Genomic DNA, 21,891 nt, shown 5'->3' with positions numbered 1-21,891 from the left:
GTGAACACTATTCTAATTGTACACTATTAATCTAACCAGCACTTAAATTCGAAAAACTAAATATGGGCCTTATGTTTACAACCAATGTCAACATCAATAAGGCAATTCCTTTCTTTCTTAAATCTTAGAAAATAATTGTATTCATCATGACCTATGACCTTTAGGTCAGGAGATATGTTAATCAGATCAGGTTTGAATGCAATAAACTTTGACTTTAACTTTGAAGTTTAATCCTTTTTCTTTTCTTCTTTGCTCTTTGTCATGACATCATTTCTAATGTCTCCTTCTTTTTCTTCTTTCTTGGGTTCACGATTAGCAGCTCTCTTCATGGCATCCCACATTCCTCCCATAAAAACAGCACAGAACAGGTTCTCGAATGGTGCAAAAGGATCATGGATTCCCAGGATAATTGAGGAAAGTTTGAAATAAACAAAGAATATAACAACACCGAAGTAAACAACAGGATGTGGTACTGTGATATAGTTTAATCTTTCCAGTAAAAACACTATAGCAGACAAACAAACAGCTTTACTTGCACTGAAATTGATAAATCTTTATGTTAGTTTTTGAGTCTCAAACAGGTTTTGTGGGGCCAATCAATATGTTGGTTAACTTAGAAATACAAATAGGTGCAATATCCTCAGTTCTCACACTGAAAAAGCTCTTTGGGTTTGATATAAAGTTTCTTCTTGCAGTATATGATATACATTTACTTTTTTGCTAATATAGTCAGTAAATTTGTCTGCAAGATCATTAAATATCATGTCCAAGTCTAAGAGATAATATTTTAAATAACATGTTGCCAACAATCTAGCCTGGGGTGTGTTCAATTATCATTTATTCTACCCAATACAAAATGGGCTGCAGTTCTTTATGTTTTGTATAATTCACACTAGCAATATAGCAAAGTATTGCAAAGCAATTTATGGTATGAAAAGACGAAAACTTTGCAAATTGAAAGTTTAAGCTAACAAGAAACTATGTTGAAATGAAGGGATATACTTACTATGTTGGTTGTAAGATTTCATTAGATCCTGGGACCCAAACACCTCTCACCAATCTTTCAAAATTCTTCATCAAACCACTGCCAGCACCTAAATAAACAAATTGACAAATGTTATAAAACATATATAATACAAGACTGTCAACTATAACTGTCAGTGATTTTTTTTGCTTTGTTTTGTAAATAGTGAACACATCCACAAAACTCATGCATATCATATGAGAATGGGCTGCTATGAAAAATCTGCCACCTCACGAACGAGTTGGTTAAAGTGAACCACGGTTTAAACACCAGACTACCTACCTTTAATGGTTCCAATCAGTATAATAACTAGGTAAGAATTGGGGTAGATTTTAGCTGTGTGGATCACAGCATGGTAGACTTTATGTGCTCTCTGACACTCTTTTAACATTGAAATAGGTACCTTGAAAGGTAATAACTTGGTGAGTTTATAGACCAGGTCAAATGGGGAATAAAATACAAAATACCTGAAATAAATACATATGTAAATAAAAAAATAATAACATCAAATTTTCTTAAACTTAATGGGCTATTTAACACATCAATATTTCTGCGTACTGTTTATTTGTGAATGGATTCTCCATCTCTTTAATAATTTCAGTGCACTTTCTTTATCTATAACCATTCTGCAACCCAGGTCAATGGACGATCACTTGGAATTAATTATAAATAATTTTACGCAGTGGATATTTAGCCGTGAACCAGTTTAGTTTTCTTTTCGTTATTTTGCTGGCACTTCTGTTTACCCATGCGCAGTTAAGAAAAATGAAAAAATGTGGTAATATTATCCGTCGATGAGGCCATAAAGCGCTAAATGAGACCATATAACTAACCCAGTTGAACAAAGGGAGGAAATCCATTCACTTTGAGAAATATAACTCATGCAATAATTCCAACCTAGTTTATTTTCGTTTAACAAAATAATTTTAACAATGAAACTCCAGTTGAGCAAACACAGGTTAAAAAGAAAGAACATAAAATCAACAAAAAACAAGAGAAGGTTATTCTACCCCTATGTCTGTTATACAGATGATAGCATCATGGGGATTCTAATTTAATAATATCATCTTATTCTAACAGCTTTTACAGTTATTAATACTTTACTTTGACCTTCATAAGTATTCATAAACAAATAACAGAAGATTGATCTTTTAAACATCTTTCTAAAAATATTCTTTCATTTTTTATCATTTTAAATTAAGATTCAAATCAAAAGAAATGTTATACATAAAAAAAAACATCAGATTTTTCTATAGCACTCCTATTGAATATTTTTAAATGTCATTCAAAGACTATATACATAATTTATGTAATCTACTTTTTTCATTTAAAAGATGGTATTTTCCAGTAGATTTAAGTGTATATGATTCATATACATATTTAGGTTAGATAAATAAGCTCATAAGAAGTCCAAGTACAGTTAAAGTGAACCGTGCATAAATGGACATCTCAAACACATGTTCGGATGAATGCCAATCTGCATGAGTCAGCATTTATAAACTATTACTTTACTATAAAAGAGAATAATGAGAATGGTTTCAATTTACAAAAAGATAATTTTTTGAAGAGGGGTCTTAGGACTTAGACATAGAAGTTCCGAAAACTTACCAAACAATAGTAGCAGTTAAAATGCTACGATGATCTTTCAAAGGTGCTATTAACGGTTCACCCAGTAGTAAGTTAGCTATAATACCTCCAGCAAAACATATCAACATTGAAGAGACCCACGTTGATAGAGGATGTTTTCTCCAGAAGGGTGGTGTCCCTTGTCCAGTAGCTGAATTGAAGAAAAAAAAGGACATAAAATAAAGATACCCTCTTAGAAAGGAATATAATATCAAATTATTTAACTTGGCCAATAAGTAGGCATACATTACTTAATGGAAATTTAAAGCTTTTCAATTAATAACTTTGTACTATTTCTGTTGTATTACAATGACTAATAATACTAAACAAGTCCACTGAACAATATATAGGCTAATAATATAGTGTTTCATTCAATTTCAGTTTTTACTTTATTATTAAGCCTACTGCTTATGGTTGATATTCTTTCTATTATTAAGTAATTAGACATGCAAGGATTGAACCTATGTTTGTTCTTCACCAGAAATTTTATTATAACAGTAATTTCGTTAATAGCAAAATCAATTATAGATCTACTGGAAAAATCCATTTCCATTATCAAAAAGAGACTAATACAGTATATAATAGATATAATTAGTTCCTGATGTTTGAGGCGAGATCTCATTATATTTAAACCTGCTATGTTATTATGTTACTGGTATCATATAATCAATATCATAGAATCATATCATCAGATGTTCAAATATCAATCTTGTATTTCCTATTCAATATCAATACAGCATTGTGACCCGGATTTTCTTATAAGATTTTTGTAACAACCCTTAGTGCATCCGATTTTGTTAAAGGAAAATACCTTGGTAAATTATATGTTATTCTTTTTACAATGGCGTCGCATTTGTATGAATCTCTTTTTGTGAACTTGAACATTGCTGAGAATGATTTTGTACAAGTTATCATAAAAATGATAAATTTAAAATATTCCTTGATTGATTTCGACCTCATAATGTGTTTCAAAAAGATAATCTTTCCTGGCTTTGATCGTATATTCATTCAATATTCTTTACAAGATAGACTGCTTATGGAACGTTAAAATAAGTTTATAAATTACAGCATCTCATTACATTTCTTCTTATAGAAATCAATCTATGTCTTCATATTTGAATCACAGATTTTATAAATATATGCCTCGCAGCAATTCTGGAAACTAACTAAATCATGTGACCTATTATTTTTTTATCTTACACTGTCCCAGACAAGGCATGAAAAAATATTTAAAACAGTGCAAATATTACAGAATAATTATTATGTGATATGTTAATTATCATCAGCATCAGAAATACTGCCAACACTGCTAACTGTTATTACACTTAAACAAATATCTTTATTTAAACAGACATTAACAGCAATTCATTTTGAAAACTTATAGCTTTTAGGAGAAACATATGGGATTATGGCTTGACATTGGGTTTATAACAGAATTATGTCTATATATCAGAAGGTGTATCAAACATTGTTATACAAAATAAAATATTGTTTACAATCAAGAAGCATATTGGTATAATTATAATACAAAGTGCAACTATGTGCAACAGAGTTAATTACATTGTGCATTATTAGACTACTGGTACCATAGTCTTATCTCTATCTTTTTCTTACTACACCAATTTACATGTATTAGTACTCATACCATTGGCATTATTATTTATTTTTAGCTCAACGACTAGTAGAGTCTGAGTGATGATAAGCTATTCGTAATGTATAGTAAGAAAAAGGTAACATCAGAACTCACCTTGAGGTTGGGGCATATCATCTCGCACTGAAATACACATCAATAAATAATGTGCTATGTCGAAATATGGATACATTTTCAGTTTCGTCACAACTGTGGCGACTTCCATGAAAGTTTGTGGATCCATCTTGAGTCTCTTGTCTGCCGAACAAAGCGAAAAAGATCACAGCAGACAGAAACGATGGAATATGAGCCGGCAAGTGATGAAGATGTACTGCCACGCAACACTGGCGCCGCTATTCAAGGGACGTAACTTTATGTATAGTTGTTTGTGGTCTGACATCTCTATTGAAATCATTCATTGACTGGGAATAATTGAATCATTTCATTGGAATGGGTGTACAGAAATTTAATTCTAAGAAAAATAAATCATATCTTTTAAGTTGAGCTGATGTTAGAGGTTTTGTAAATTTTTCATGTGTATCTGGGACACTATAAGCATCAATTTGGGCCATTCCAATTTTCAGTCAGACTTCTGTAGTTCCTGCAATTGCACTAAAACTAAGCGTTTTCCATATGTGATGAAACATACTTTTTGATTAGTGACGTCATCAAACACTTAGTTGTAGTGGAATTGCAGGAAAGACAGATTGAAAATTGGAATGGCGAATATTGATGCTGACAATGTTCTTGATATACATACAAAATTTTGAAAACCTCTTTACAATCCCTTTAATAACTTCATTGCCTTCGTCTGTCCAACTAAAAATGACTTCGAGTTCTAGACATACACTCTAAATCATTTGGATTAATGATGTTTTGTAACGGATATGATTCAAATGTTAATCTAGTAGTCATGTTTAGTATTTTTTTTGCAGGTGACTTCACTTCGACTGGGAATCAGCTGTTTAAAATTAAAAAGAAAACTATGTTAATACTTATAACATTTTATTATTCATTACATAGTAATTTCAAATAATATCTAGTTTGAATGGGTCCTATGTCATAGGAACTACTTGTGTTCTAAGGATACTTTCCTTGCGCTGTTTTTTTGATGGCTAATAAAATGTTACATTAACAGTAAAATCAGAACACATCTCATGGGGATCTTCCGGCAATCCAATTAAAAAGCATCTCCAGATATTTTGTCCCTCAATTTCTACATTCACTTCACCCATTCTCAGATCTGAAGAAGTTAGATTGTGAAATGCTTTATAACTTATGTTCAACAATCAAATCTTAATCATATCGCAGCTGAATCGGTATTTCCTAAAAGAACCATATATTTCTATTACACTTAAATGCAAATAAAAACACATTTGAGAGCAAATATCATTAAAACATATTCTTATTACAAAATTGCATGGATTTCATGATTTCATTTCTTTGACAAATGTGATAGTAAACAACCAATCAAATCACCTTAATTCTAAAAACAAACCCGACTGAATTTCATAAAATGAATATAGAAAACAGTTAAAAGAAAAAATATAAAACACAGAACTGGTATTCATTTTAACCATACATATAAATTTCTCAGCAGACAAATCCAACTGCAGTAAAGATGGTGACAGACAACACAATTATCACCTTGCTTTTGAATACACCTGACACACAATGCATTAATATCCAACAATCAATGTTGAATTTTGCTGTAGGATAATATTCTATCTCACAATGTCCACAGCAATTACCAAGGCTCATGGACTGAACTATGGAATCACACAACATATTATGTAATCAGTAACAGGAAACAATTAAACACGTAAAAATTTCTGTTAACTCCATTTAATCTTTAAACTGATATTTTCCAAAAGATAAATCCATTTAATGCTGACCTATTTCAAGTCAAACAATAAATTCCTTGGAGTGAGTAAAACAAGACTGTTGATTTATTTTTTTTTCAATTAGACATTTTTTGAACAATGTTTTGTGGGTGACAAGACACTACTCTAGGCCTGTAAACTGTCAAATGTCTCAAGGAAAAAACTAAACCACAAGAGTCCACACATGTACTGTAAACACATCTTTATTCCTGTGAATAGAAGAATTCCAAGACTGTGAACAATCCCGTTATTTCTTTCATCATATTCAACTGTTCATCACTTCATAACTGTTCAGTTATTATTGTTCACATGAAAACACTCACATACATTCATCATATAAATATAAATCTTTGTTTTCTTTATTCTAATCGTAATAACTCTACATCAAACCTTAATGTAGCTTTTGGTGGAATAGTAAGACTAGTTAAGGAAAATCTATATTATAATCTGCAAGCTGCTTAAAAAGTGTCAATAGTGTGAACTAACATACAAATAAAGGAGCCAAATATTGCGAAAAATATTCTTTCATTTACACCCTTGTGCTTTCAGGCTCTTTGCACCTTCATGCGACAATAAGTACCATAAGTACCATAGTGCAATGAAACGATTCAATACTTCAAAGGAATTTTATGAATTATTTTATGACATAGGTGTTCCCTTGTTACCCAGGGGGTATAAGTTGGAAACCAGGGCTCTTGTTCTACCAAATGACAAACCGATAATAACAATTGATTATTGATTGAAAAAGGATATACACCAGGGTGACCTCTATTACCATAAGCATAATCTGGTGAACATGTTAACCTTGCTCTCTGACCAACACTCATCTGAAAAATAAATTTAAACTCTGATTAACTATATGTGAATATAGTAATGAATGAATGAATGTAAGGAATGAGAGCCAGCCCTATGCAGACTCATGAAAACATTGACCATCAAGTCAGGAATATCTGTTATCTTCAAATATTTGTATCAAAGTTGTTGGTGCAAGCTTTTCAGAACTTCAATTAAGGAACCTTGTTGTGTAAAAGGTGGTAATCTGCAAAAACAAAAATGCATTGATGCTGGTGGAAATGTGAAATTAATCAGATAATATGTGAAATAAATACGTACTTTTGCTATACCTTCTTCCCAACCTGCAAAATACAAAATTTCATGAAAATCACAAAACAAGATGCCATGATCATATAAATTCATACATTATTCATAAAGAATTTGAAAAGGGTAGGATATGAAAAGGTGTATATATTAGTGATCTATTTATCTGTTTAGGAAAGTGACCCGTTAAAATAATCAACAATACCTTTTATTACTTCTCCTTTTCCTAAATGAAATTTAAATGGTACCCCTCTATCTCTTGAAGAGTCAAATACATCCCCATTGTCTAATGTTCCTGTTATAAATGCGAAGAAACATTCATGAATAAAAATAAGAAAAATATATATATTGTCACAGTTTGCAGTAAGAAACTGAGACATAGGCAAAACAAAGATATCCTTAAGGCCTCTCTAACTGACAATATTATTTTATCTAACCAGAAATCTAGATAATAATTTCTATTTGCAGTTTAGTTAACTTAAGTGTTTAATACACTGTTGAATCGTTTCCTGCTTTATTTATGCAATGTTACATTAATTACAACATTACAAAATTTGTATTCTGTTCATTAATGTGAGATTTATCGAATTTGTTATTGTGCAATAGTAAATTTTACCTGTGTAATGCACAACGACAAGCTGACCTTTCTTCGGAAATGTCCTTCCTGAAATTATCACAGAGTTATACTAAAAACCATTGAATCATTTACAATGTCAGTGTCACACTGAACTTTTAATATAAAATTACATGATCAGATATTCAATTTCTTATTGCATCTTTCTCAACGATTTTTTGCTTTCTTCAAAAATCCAATCGAAACGAAACAGTTTATTTGAATGCTTACCATCTCCTGGACTAAGCTCTTCAATTGTAACTCCCATCTTATTAAATCAACATCTAAATTTTATAATTTTGCAGAAAAATGTTCTTTTTCTTTCCTCGTAAGGGAAATACAGAGTTATCGCACCTTGCAGATAGAATCTCGCAAATTCTCGTCTTATTTATAGAACGAGATGAAGATGCGCAAGCGCAGTTCAGATTGCGGGAAGACCTCGACCTATGAAGACGTAGATACATTGCTGTTTACTCAGGTACTAAAAATAATCAATAGAAACAATCTCCCTTGATTTAACTAAAAAAGATGTGTAGGATAGGTTAGCTTCTATCTAGTCATAACACTGCAATGGAGCTATAAGCCTAGCGGGGAATCAACAGGTAAAATAACTGAGACACCCCTTTCAGCTCATTATCACAGTTTAGTGTCAAAAATAAAATGAAAGTAGACATCAATTATGACTGCTTGAAGCTTCACCAGATCCAGGATTGTTGTGTAATTTGGTGTAAATATTCCTGCTGCAAAATGGAGGGGAGGTGACAGATTATTGTTTGGAATATGTACTACTGTCTGAATACATCCAAAACATTTCCCGTGAAAATAACCTACTTTTCAGACTGAAAATTCCCCTCCAAAAAAACATGTTAACAAATAATGATTTTTCCAGGGGTTGACATTTTCATCAACCCAAAGGCAATCCAAGACTCAGTAGTAATTGATATTTCAGTTTCTGTGAAAAAGATGGCCAAAATTCTATTCAGAAAGCAGTGTAAATGAAATGAATGGAGTTTTACGTCCTACTCTTCTGCACCTTAGAAAGCAGTGTAGTCAGAGAGTAGAGCATGTTATTACCTCTTTATTCACCCTCAACAAATATCGGCCAGCAGTTGAGTAGGTAGTGAAGTTGGATGGCAATAGTGTTTGAATGATGTAGACTAATTTTTATTGTTATGTTGGACTGACTGATGTTATGATGGACTGATTGATCAAAATATAAGTACATTTCATTCCAGGATAAAGATAAATATCTGTTTGAAAGTGAATCAGTTCAAATTGAAATTTGGATAAAATGGATTTTGACCAAACTCAAGCTATTAGTTATTCTTTTGAAGATGACTCAGAAGACAACACTGAGAAAACTGCTGAAAAAACTGTAAGATTAATTTACAAAATGATAGTTTTCAACCTTTGTTCTTGTAGGTAAATTTTATAAAAATCTCAATCTGATGAAACAAAGGAAATTTGTCCAGTTTTAAAAAGATTTTATGAAAATGACTAGTTTATAAGCAATTACAATAAAGTTCATTTAGCATTTATCGTTTTGATAAAATTTGTATGTTTTTCAGGTGGCATTTCTTACAGTTTTAAAATATAAAGATTTAGAGGAAAAAGAATATCCACTTTTTGAAGGTCAGTAATTTAAATTTAAAAGCTCTTTTGCGGTCTTCACATGTTTCAGATATAAGATCCTCATCAGAAAAGCTAGTTTTGGAAATGGAAGTTCCAACTCTGATACAGTGAACTGCACAGCATTTGTTGCATGTTTTTTTTTTTTGCAAGGTATGCTCAACAATTAAAATATTTGATACCACTGATTGATAGGGTTTGTCTACTCTGCATTCCTTTTGGAGATTTTGGGGTTATATCATTCATATCATCAGCCTCTTGATATTATTTTATATTCCAGGAGAAAATATAATAGGTCGACAAGAAACTTGTGACATTTGTATTCCCACCAAGGTAAGTTACTCTGTTCACTTTGCAAGAATTAGATTGTTCCTTGATGGCCGCAGATGCACTCTTACAATAAACTCTTTGTGAGACAAACATTGATGAAACACATCACTTTTGTATTTGAAAATATATGAATAAATAAAAAGAGTATTCTCTCCTGATTGAGAAACAACTCAAACATATCCCCTTATTGAACTCAAGCATAAACTGTTTTCAACGGCATCTTTACATAGCATTTAGTAATTGAAGATTGAATAATAAGGCACAATTAATATGTAAATAACAATTATTAGTACTTCATGAATACAACATTTGACAATGATCTATACAGGCAATGATATAAAAATTGTTCTGATAGAGTTACTGATTTTGACTTAAATTGCATTATAGGCTTTATCTAAACAGCATTCCTGTATAGAAATAAAGAGTGACAGTCATTTTATTTATGATAAGAAGAGTTTAAATAAAACACGTAGGGGGAAGGTAAGTATACTTTAATCTTAAACTTGAGTGATTTTGGGTGATAAAGGCATCTTAGCCACAATTTGCTTCTTTATTTATCAAAATATCTAAAATTGACCTGATAACTTCCTTATTTAGTTTTTACCAAACTTCATCAAAAGAATTGTTGAAATCAGCTTATATTTTAGATTTTGATTAAAGTATTCCTTTAATAAGAAAATATACTGGTAATGTATATATATCGCCCTAATAAAGATATTGATTGGTATATTTTTCTTTGGAATGTTTTAGACTAGTGCTGGGTATCCTCAGTCATGTCACAATACGATACGATATGGAGTAATGGGATAAAAATTATCAATATATCTTTAAAGTTTCAATATTTATTAATTTATAACTTAATAACACGTATATTTGGTGATATAGTTGATAGAAGTGGTTAGTGTCTACTGTCTTACACAAAGTTTCTAACAATTTCAGTGAAAAAAATTGTTATATCATAAAACAATCCGCACTTTTTTTATGGAATAAAAGGTATCGCCAAGTATCAATATACGACGTTGTGATACGATACATGTATCCCAGCATGTCGTATCGCCATACATCGATTCGCCGATATTTCGCGCTAGCACTATTTTAGATATCTCATTTTTGTAAAAGACCTTTGTAGTAAGTTTGGGGAAGAGTTTTTTAAACCCACCAAATATTCCACTGTCTGTTAGTATCTATTTGAGTTGATTAATCCCCAGTCATCAGTTACAAACACAAGGTTTATGATGAACTGTATTCAGGAGCATATAGAAATCTGTACTAAATTTGTGTGGATTAACTTTCTTAACTTTCCTTGTCAAATCTCTGATCAAGAATTAATTCAGTTCAGAGATATACAGAATTGTCTGTTTAGGAAAGGGGTAATATTCACAGCTTAAGGGTGAGCTGAAATAAGTCCTGGGTAAAGACCTCAACACTATATTGTTTGACGGTGAGTTGAAAAAAGTCCTGGGTAGAGACCTCAACACCTGTATTGTATATTCATAGTGACTGCAGACATCCCAGAGTTCACTTCTTCTTCTTGAAGAAACACATTGATCAGAATGTTTTCTCCTTGGTGATGAATTTGAAATGTTACCTCTTGATCAGGTAAGTTTTTCAATACTTTGATTTTTTTAGGGTTTACTATTACTGTTTTAAGATATTTGATAAATTTAAATGTTATTACTTTTGGAAAGTTTAGCTCATGTAGATCTGTGAAAGAAAAGACTTTTGAGTGCTTGACTAGAAGTGCATACATTTTTAAAATCAGTGATATTTTAAATCTCTTTACTTGATTCTTTCATGGTTGAATCCTTGCTTTGATATGATTTTGTATTTCAAAATTTTGCATGCCTATTTTCTATCTAATTATAGAAAATCAGCATTCAAAGCTCAAATAAAGCGGATTGAAGATTTAATAGTTCAGAAAAAAGTGGAAAACTTGTTTATTTTTAAAGGATTGATATATTGAAATACTTTTTGGACCTGGGAGTGTACTGAGACTTCAAGGCAAATGCCTCTGTTAACAGTTCTCAGAACTTGGTCTATCATGTCAGTACTAGGTTACTTGCTGTTGAACAAAATATTTCCTGAGGCCTGTTCCACTTACACCCCGTTGTACATGATTTGTTCTCTCAATTATTAAGTTCATTTTAATACATAATACTTTGACATATAATAGAAGAATTATAATGTTAAACTTGTGATAGGAGTAATAATAATGTTATAGTATATGATATTAATAAAACTAAAGGAATGATAATGTTCTAATATATGATATTAATAAAACTGAAGGAATGATAATGTTATAATATATGATATTAATAAAACTGAAGGAATGATAATGTTATAATATATGATATTAATAAAACTGAAGGAATGATAATGTTATAATATATGATATTAATAAAACTGAAGGAATGATAATGTTATAATATATGATATTAATAAAACTGAAGGAATGATAATGTTATAATATATGATATTAATAAAACTGAAGGAATGATAATGTTCTAATATATGATATTAATAAAACTGAAGGAATGATAATGTTATGCTATATGATATTAATAAAACTGAAGGAATGATAATGTTCTAATATATGATATTAATAAAACTGAAGGAATGATAATGTTATAATATATGATATTAATAAAACTGAAGGAATGATAATGTTATAATATATGATATTAATAAAACTAAAGGAATGATAATGTTATAATATATGATATTAATAAAACTGAAGGAATGATAATGTTATAATATATGATATTAATAAAACTGAAGGAATGATAATGTTATAATATATGATATTAATAAAACTGAAGGAATGATAATGTTATAATATATGATATTAATAAAACTAAAGGAATGATAATGTTATAATATATGATATTAATAAAACTGAAGGAATTATAATGTTATAATATATGATATTAATAAAACTAAAGGAATGATAATGTTATAATATATGATATTAATAAAACTGAAGGAATTATAATGTTATAATATATGATATTAATAAAACTGAAGGAATGATAATGTTCTAATATATGATATTAATAAAACTGAAGGAATGATAATGTTATAATATATGATATTAATAAAACTGAAGGAGTGATAATGTTATAATATATGATATTAATAAAACTGAAGGAATTATAATGTTATAATATATGATATTAATAAAACTGAAGGAATGATAATGTTCTAATATATGATATTAATAAAACTAAAGGAATGATAATGTTATAATATATGATATTAATAAAACTGAAGGAATGATAAGGTTATATTATATGATATTAATAAAACTGAAGGAATTATAATGTTATAATATATGATATTAATAAAACTGAAGGAGTGATAATGTTATAATATATGATATTAATAAAACTGAAGGAATGATAATACTATGATACACATAAAACTGAATAATTTGGTAATATATGATAGGAATAAAACAGAAGAAATGATAATGTTATAATTATGAGAGAATTATGCCTCTTTGGATTTATTTTGAATAACCAACGATAGAATTAAGATTACTATTGAAAGGTTCTTCTAAAAAGATGTATTTTTAACTTTCTCTGAAAAGAGTCACAGATTTTTAACTGTTCAAATAAATTGTTCCATATCCATGATCCTTGTTGGTACCAGTAGACGAAGATTAAGACACATGCAGGATCTTGTACAATACAGATTATTATCTAAAGTCAACAGATCCGATATATTCTTCGGAGACAAATTATTTAAACATTTGTAGGATAAATTTTATTATCATTTCAAATTATTGACTTTGATTATAGGCACTTGTATTCCTGAAAGTTTACAAAAATGTAATATTCATCTTTACAAAAATAATTCTAGTCTCTCTTATTATCATAGTTCTCTTTTAGTCCTGTTTTAAAACATTCTACACTGTTGGATTGTTTAAGTACTTGAGGTAATGAATTCCAGAGTAAATTAGCCTTGTATTTAAATATCCTTTTCATGGCCTCAATCCGGCACTTGGGTAAATGTAATGAATTTTTTTTATTCCGAACGTAGTAGACAGAGAGTTGTGGTAGAAATTGAAGATCGTCACCTAAAATAATTTTGAAAGTAATGAGGACATTTTCCGTTCATTATTTTGTTAGTCAGTATCCCAGTGTTATATTTAATTTGTTGTTCAAGAGTTAGTCTGCCAATCTTGCATCATATTTCGCGGCAAGGATACTGCGCTCTGCCCTTTTCTATAGCTTAAATAGGAAGTCAAGTTTATTCTGTAAAGCATTACCCCACTCAATATTACAATAATTTAAATGTGATAATATATAGGCATTCTAAAATAATATTCGGGTTTCTACTGGTAGATTTATTTTAATTCTATTGAGAAGATATATTTTTGATGACACAAACGAGTGAAGCTTTGTTAAATGTTTTCCCCAGTCTAAGTGATCATCTATTGTAATTCCGAGTAAGTCAGCTTTGAATACATTGTCTAACTTCTGGTTACCAATGGACAGAGAAAGACTTTTATCACTGTCTCTTACGTTTTTTATTGACATACTTTTAGTTTTCTTTGTGTTAATTACCATACCGTTATCATGGCACCATTGGCTGATAATGTCTAAGTCCTCCCGAAGACAACTCTGAATGCAGCCAAGTTTTTCACCAGAATATTATATGGTAGTATCGTCAGCAAATATTTCAGAAGTAGAATTCTTTATAAAAAGGGGAAGATCATTAATGAAAATAAAAAATAAAAGTGGTCCAAGGATGGATCCTTGAGGAACACCACTTTTTATTGTTCTATGTATTGATTGAAAATTACCAAGACAAACTTTTTGGGTATGGTTTGATAAATACGATTTAATAAAATATAACAAATAAAGGTGAAATTTATATGAAGTAAGTTTATCAAGAAGGAGCTGGTGGTCTATAAGATCGAAAGGTTTGCTAAAATCCAGGTAGACAACACCTGTCAATGTACCTTGGTTTAAAGCTTCAAGCCAGTTATCTATGATTCTAACTAGTGCTGTAGAACAAGAATGGTTCTCTCTAAAACCCGACTGGTTAACATAAATGAATTGAAATTTTGGAAGAAAGACTTAATGTTGGTGGATATATGTTTTTCGAAGATCTTAGAAATGGTAGGTAAAAAGGAAATTGTTCTGTAATTTGAAATAATTTCTTTGGGACCTTTTTTTATATATTGGCACTATTTTAGCTTCTTTTAAACTATCTGGAAAAATACAATTAGTTAGACATAAATTTATAATATGAGTAAGTGAACCTGAAATAACCTCGGCTGACATTTTAAAAATTTTTGGGCCTAGACTGTCTAACCCGTGACATTTTGGGTTCAAGGTTTTGAGATATCTTAGTATTTCTTAGACTGTGATAAGGGGTAAATTAAATAAGAAATCATGAGGAATTTTGTCATTGATGTAATTTATCAAATCGTTTAGAAACTTTTATATTTTCTATATCGAATTAGTGTGTGCCTATTTTTAGAGTTTTTACAGTTTTGAATATTCTTCAATGAGAAAACTACAGGAAAATGATCACTTAGACTGTATGGAGGTATTTTAATTTCTTGAATATTATTTGATACATTAGTGTACAGATGATCTAGTATAGTAGCTGAAATATTAGTTTTTCTCGTTGTCTCTGTAACCATTTGAGATAATGAAAATGACGACAGAATGGTCTGCCAATGTTTAGTCACAGGAAAATTAAAATCCTGGATAAATAAGCAGCACTATAATGTTCTATAATCTTCTGTTCTACAGACCACAACACAGACAGGGTATACTGGCCACTTTGGTTGAAAACAATATCCAATTGGATAAATGGTAATATAATAATAATCTTTATTTTCATCATTTTACACCATTTCTGATCCTCAGAAAGTATCCAAAATCACAGTGAAGAGTTATATGGCACTAAACTGGCAGTATAAATTCAAAAAAATAAAACTGTAAATCCTTTTATATAGCACTTTAGTTTATTATAATGTAGATAGATATTAACAGTGACTGGTAGCAGTTAATATCACAGAAAATGCACTGAAAGTATCAAAGTTTTCATTACACATTAATTATAATGTTTCTATGATAACTTATTGCAATAACATCACAGAAAAAGTTGTGAAAAATAATAAAAGTGTCCCATTTGTGTTTAGCCAGATTACTTCTACAAGTTCTTCTATGTTGCTGGATTGTTTCTCCAATATAGCCATTTTATTATGTCTTCATTCATTTTGTCATTGACAAAGGTGTCATTATCTTCCAGTGTCAAATCATCACATTGACTAGGGTATAATTTTATTATATCATCCATGCTAATGTCTTGGAACCTTAAAGTCAGAAAAAACCATGCATGCAGACCACAGGTCATATTCCCATCATTTTGTAATTTTACTGTATTATAAATAACTTCGTAATTTGATTCAGGATTTAAGTCTGCTGGTTCATTTCCTGCGGAATCAAAATATTCTATTACATAATTTGGTAAGACCATGACTCCCACAATATGTCCTGGGGTGTTTTTATTTATGGAAACAAAGTATCCTCCCACATTAATAAGATTATATCTAAGTTTTTGTCTAAGTTCTTGTATAGTTATTAATCCTCTGAATTGATTATACCTTTTCATAATCTTTATAAGGTCTACCCCAGAACAACCTGTCTCTTTGAAATCTTTAGTTTGAGGTAGGCCTATTTGTGATTGTAATAATGCTAGAGATGGCAATGGACTTATATTATTGGTAAGTATCTGAGAGTTGTCAAATTGAATTTGCTCTGTTCTCCTGAAGTCCAAGTTTGGACCCAAAACCATATCTGTAGAAGATGAATTTAACAGCAGCTCACTATTTTCAGTAGCTTCAGCCATGATTTCTGTTAGCTGTTGATATCTTGATCAATATATTCAATATAAGTCCCTGAGTAAGTCCACTTCAAAACCTGAAAAAAGAAGAAGGCTATGGAATATATGCAATCACAAGGAGAAAATCAATGTTTGAGATCCACTACAGCATTCACTATATCAGAGCTGAATGCCACTCTGTAACTTGTTTGTCAACTTAATATCAAGTTGTGAAATTCTATATCAATGATAATGGAATCCATGTAACATATTATCAGATTATGCAGAAAGCAAAAAAGTTTTAGAACAAGTTAGTATTTAATATTGTGGTTGTTTGTCTCACGCTTGATCTTGCATCATATATATATATGTATGAGGAAATATTTGATAAGTTAGTTGACATTACATGCATATCTTCTCATTTGCCCAAATGGTGCAGAAAAGTAGGACGTTAAATAGAGATTAATGTTACGATTTATTACCTTGTTGCAGTGATCTTTATATTGTAAAAATTGATAAAAATTCAACGGGTTCCGGTTTCAATTACCCACATGTATTGTGGTAGGTTACATGACTTCTGGTTTGAATTCACCTTGACCTGTAATTGAATGTTGATATCGTGACAAAAGTTTTAACCAATCATAAATGTTCATGTATGAACAGTCTGGATAAACAAAAAAAGACTTTTTGACTTTTCTTGATTGGTCACTCATTGGAATTCTGCAGGTAATTCTCTTCTAATTTAGCTAATTATGAATTCATTATGGACATGTGAAACAAACTGGTATTTTTCCAAGTCATAAGAGCACCTCTACTTTCTATTAATATAAGTATTAGCATTTTCATATTCATAAATCAAAATAAGGGAACCCATCTTTAAATCTATTTAGTTAACCACTCCTCTTCACTTAGTTACAGTGAACCTCGAATTACCAAAAAAAAAACAGTATAAAGGGGCAGTATGCAAACTTTTTATTCATTATAAACTTTTTAAATTATACTTGAAAAGATTTCTAAAATATAATAACTATATATTATATTAAAACCATTATTGTGAAACAAAATCTTTTCCTATAAGAAAATAAAAAGCATTAATATGAATAGTCAGAAATTTGAAGTCTATTGAGGGTTAAGTCTACCATGGACTAGGATATTAATGAAATTTTTATTTCTTCTGTAAGCTGTAACAAGTCTCATGCTGTAGACATTAGGATATTGGTCTTGAAGAGTCTGGTAGTGGCGTCTGATGATATGAGAGGCATTAGTGGCAGTATGATTGTAAGTGGTAACGAAGGGTATTATCTGGTTGGTATGTTGAATATTTAAACCATTTGGATATACAGTTTGAAGTTGGTCCATCCAATAACTCTAGCGTTGTAATCTTCTTTGCTTTGGCTTGATATTTGACATAGGTTGTATCTTTTCAATTGGCATAATCAACAAGTTTCAATGGAATGGTTGGGTTGGTTAAAGTGAATGGAAATTGGTCTGTTTTTGCCATGTACTATATCGCAACGATGGCCATTAAAACTAGTTTGCAGCGCGTTCTTTGTTTCTCCAATATACTGTATGTCGCATGAAATTAGGTAAATCAGATTTTGGTCTCCTCATGAAAGTTGGTCAGTCATTAAGAAAGTTTTTCCGGTTTTATTGTTTTAAAGAAATGAGAAATAGGTACATGTTCGCAGGTACGACACGCAGAACCACCACAAGGTTTTGAGCCAAATCGAGTAGGCGAAGGAGGAGGGTCATTTTTCTTCTGAAGTTGTAATAATGTGTCAAGTAATCCCTCTCTCGTAATTTATGAAAAACTGCAATGGAGTAATAAATAAGTGATCAATATCTGACAAAAGCATAGAGCAGAGGTCACTATCTTTTTGTGGGGGCTGCATATGGAATCAGATTGTGGTGCTTGGCTTTATAATGGTTCAGTATTTTGGGTTGAAACCTGAAACCTTCAGAATAAGTTAGGAGACATAATACTCTACATTTTGGAGTTTTTTTTTCTAAATTCTTTACACTAGTGACCAGAAAACATAACAACTTGTTACTTGATTACATATTAAAACTTTTTGCTCTTTAAAGACAAGAGACATTCCACTAGATTTTCTTTTTGTCATAAAATTGAGAAAAAAAATTACAGCTTACTTAAAGATCAGACTGCCCCATTAATTGTATTAATTGTTAAACAGCTTCGATATATGGATAATTTTCATTTTTGAAAGAGGAAATTTTGAAATAATCAAGTGTCTCTCCATCTAATTACTTAATAACACCTAGGTTTTCAAGTACATTTTCATACTGTTGGTCGCAAATTAAGCCCTTTGACTTTTATAAAATTTCATTTTGCAAATAATGATCAAGTATGATAACATGATACTACCAGTTGACTTACTTGCCATATAATACGCCTTAAATTCTATTTTGGTCTTATTGGACAGTAAATCACCATTGTGCTTCCGAGATTCGACTTGGTGATGGCCCTCACCCCCTGATGCCTATCATTGCCTGTGCCAGGCTATATGAATATTTCCTTGAGGATTAACAACTTTCAAAATGTGTTAACATCAATACTATCCTCTAAGATGGGTTTGAACACTGTCTTATTGTGGCAGTGGAATAACTCATTAGCGAGTGGGATTGTCGTCTGCTTGGTGATTAGGTGCCTTGAGTTTGGATCCTCTTCAAGGTGAGAACAATTATGATGCCTGTGCAATTGCTTCCGAAAGTCGGCCCAGTGTTGGCTCTCGCCCCCTGATGCCTATCACTACAACTTAACCTTAACAAACATACATAACTATTCCTAAACTTTATAGATCATAGAGCTTCAAAAATCACTTCTAAAGTTTTGTCTTCAAAAAATTTTAACATTTACTCAATTTCATATTTTGTATTTGGTGTTTCCTAGAATCGTACGAACCGACAGGAATATATTTTGACTTTGGCAAATTTGAAATTTTTTCTGATTTTTGTGATGTAGGCCTAGATATCAAATATTTTATGAGAAATACTCTATTACCAAATCAACTGCAATGTTTAAAATTTGAATTTATAATTTTACACTTTTTTTATTGGGCTTGATATTTTATTTGAAGTTGTAACCAATCAAATTTTTAAGTAGAGTATTTGGCCTTTATTACCATAACTTGAGTCGAAAATATCAATGAAAGACTTGTGTTGACCATTATAGCTATGTTACTGAACAAAGCTTCAGAACGAGATGTATGAGATGTTTTTTGCACCTGACCAACTTAAATCTTCTGTCAAATCAACTGTCAACCCCAATAGTGTGTATATTCATGTATTTAGGTTAGAGTATTTGACAATTCACTATTCAGTAAGATTTTGTTATGTGTGTATAATTTAACCAGTACATTTGTATTAATATTCTACGTAATTGCAGATGTTGGAGCCCAGAAAAATATAGATGAAGATAATGGAATTCTTTGAGTTTGATTTGAGCTATCTGTATCGACTGGTAAACTAAATAGTCTGGAACATTGTTTTGAATACACATTTTAGAATTAAATAGATATGTAATGTGGTTTTGTTACTGGACTCAGCGTCTGGTTCCATAGTGGTAAAGGTTGCAAATAAAGCAGGGTATGACTCCCTAGATCAGGTGAAGCCTCTTTGATTCAGTTTGCTATATCTGCATCCCTCTGTGAACTGCTATATCAATTAGAGGTTTCTTAGTCTGAGGCATATTTGATTTTCCCTGGTACAGCTGATTAGACAAGATAACATATACCCAGCCATACAGCTGATTAGACAAGATAACATATACCCAGCCATACAGCTGATTAGACAAGATAACATATACCCAGCCATACTGCTGATAAGACAAGATAACATATACCCACCCATACAGCTGATTAGACAAGATAACATATACCCACCCATACAGCTGGTTAGACAAGATAACATATATCCAGCCATACTGCTGATTAGACAAGATAACATATACCCAGCCATACAGCTGATTAGACAATGTTACATACACACACATACATCTGATTCTACATACACCCACTGATACACCTGATTAGACTGGGTAACCCTTCATACAACTGATTAGACTGGGTAACCCTTCATACAACTGATTAGACCGGGTAACCCTTCATACAACTGATTAGACCGGTTAACCCTTCATACAACTGATAAGACCAGATATTATGTATTATAGCGTTCGTTTAAATTTACTCTAACTTTCTGAAATAAACATTTAATCCATTGGTGTTAGTCATATTTCTAATGTAAGTAGAAACGAAAGGTCCATGGAATCGTTACATACGCAAGAATATTGTATTCAATTGTTTATACATATACCTGTCTCATCTTAACCAGATTTATAATATCTTTTGATAAATAATCTTGCAGTGGTTTAAGATGACTATATCACTCAAAAATTATAATGTATTCATTTTCTTTACTCCAACTGATATATTGAAATCAGAAATCAAATCAGTTGACGTAGGAAAATGTCAAGTTGTTTGAATGGGACAAACAATGTTTTGCATTGTGCTACCTACAGGCTTCGTATATCAAAATGGAATAGTGCCACCGTCAAGGCAAGACGTCATTGCACACTGCATGGTGATTGGTGATATTAAAAATATCATGTAAAGGTGCTATGAAGCATATGATTTTGAGTGTATTTGTGATATCAGAGTTTTGTATTTGTAGTTATTTTTAACACCAGAAGTAAGATATGAATTAAAGACCAATGATAGAATTATATTTGCTGATGTAGAATGTATTTATAGGATTATTGAAAAGGTAAGATTCAATCATTGTGATATCTTAAAGGGATATAATCATCTAAATAAACTCATTTGTACTTTCATAATTAATATTGATATATTTCAAACTTTTCTCTTATATTTCAACAGAAACATTTATGGTAGTTTAAACTGTTGTCATTTTACAGGGTGTTTTAATCAACCTTGATCATCAAATTTGAATAACCATAGAATCTATATGATCTCTAGATGTTCCTGTATAATTCAACATGACAGTTAGACTGTTGTCATTTCAATGGCATTATCAACAAATATTACATTATTCAATATATATATTAGATATGAATAATGAACTAAGATATTTTTTAATGTTGTCTCTAGAATAGGGCTGTAGAAGACAGTGGGTCTGAGACTGGTTCAGAGTCTATGTTAAATGATAATGGTAGTAAAGATACAGGACCTACTACACTAAT

General features: G+C 30.8%; 4 protein-coding genes across 4 annotated transcripts; 1 reads left to right on the top strand and 3 right to left on the bottom strand.

Annotated features, from left to right (window-relative positions):
- Positions 1-227: 227 nt before the first annotated feature.
- On the bottom strand, positions 228-4,524 carry LOTGIDRAFT_103317 (hypothetical protein; the record flags this gene model as incomplete). Its single annotated transcript, XM_009045995.1, has 5 exons — positions 228-537; positions 1,007-1,094; positions 1,307-1,491; positions 2,633-2,789; positions 4,398-4,524. The coding sequence occupies 5 exons, from the start codon at positions 4,522-4,524 to the stop codon at positions 228-230; spliced, it is 867 nt and encodes a 288-aa protein (XP_009044243.1).
- Positions 4,525-5,670: 1,146 nt separating this feature from the next.
- Positions 5,671-8,142, bottom strand: LOTGIDRAFT_205592 (hypothetical protein; the record flags this gene model as incomplete). Its single annotated transcript, XM_009045994.1, has 6 exons — positions 5,671-6,577; positions 6,917-6,990; positions 7,277-7,299; positions 7,467-7,556; positions 7,878-7,925; positions 8,106-8,142. The coding sequence occupies 6 exons, from the start codon at positions 8,140-8,142 to the stop codon at positions 6,523-6,525; spliced, it is 327 nt and encodes a 108-aa protein (XP_009044242.1). The 3' UTR covers positions 5,671-6,522.
- A 1,023-nt stretch (positions 8,143-9,165) lies between these two features.
- Positions 9,166-10,643, top strand: LOTGIDRAFT_152563 (hypothetical protein; the record flags this gene model as incomplete). The annotated part of the gene is made up of 5 exons (XM_009045993.1): positions 9,166-9,249; positions 9,443-9,506; positions 9,784-9,836; positions 10,221-10,313; positions 10,584-10,643. The coding sequence occupies 5 exons, from the start codon at positions 9,166-9,168 to the stop codon at positions 10,641-10,643; spliced, it is 354 nt and encodes a 117-aa protein (XP_009044241.1).
- A 5,373-nt stretch (positions 10,644-16,016) lies between these two features.
- LOTGIDRAFT_152562 (hypothetical protein) lies at positions 16,017-16,703 on the bottom strand (the record flags this gene model as incomplete). The annotated part of the gene is made up of 1 exon (XM_009045992.1): positions 16,017-16,703. The coding sequence occupies one exon, from the start codon at positions 16,701-16,703 to the stop codon at positions 16,017-16,019; it is 687 nt and encodes a 228-aa protein (XP_009044240.1).
- Positions 16,704-21,891: the final 5,188 nt, after the last annotated feature.

The sequence above is a fragment of the Lottia gigantea genome (assembly GCF_000327385.1).
Source record: "Lottia gigantea unplaced genomic scaffold LOTGIsca_1, whole genome shotgun sequence".
NCBI classification, from domain to species: domain Eukaryota; kingdom Metazoa; phylum Mollusca; class Gastropoda; family Lottiidae; genus Lottia; species Lottia gigantea.
The sequence above is the reverse complement of the archived record's forward strand: the minus strand, read 5'-3'. Positions and strand labels throughout refer to the sequence as shown.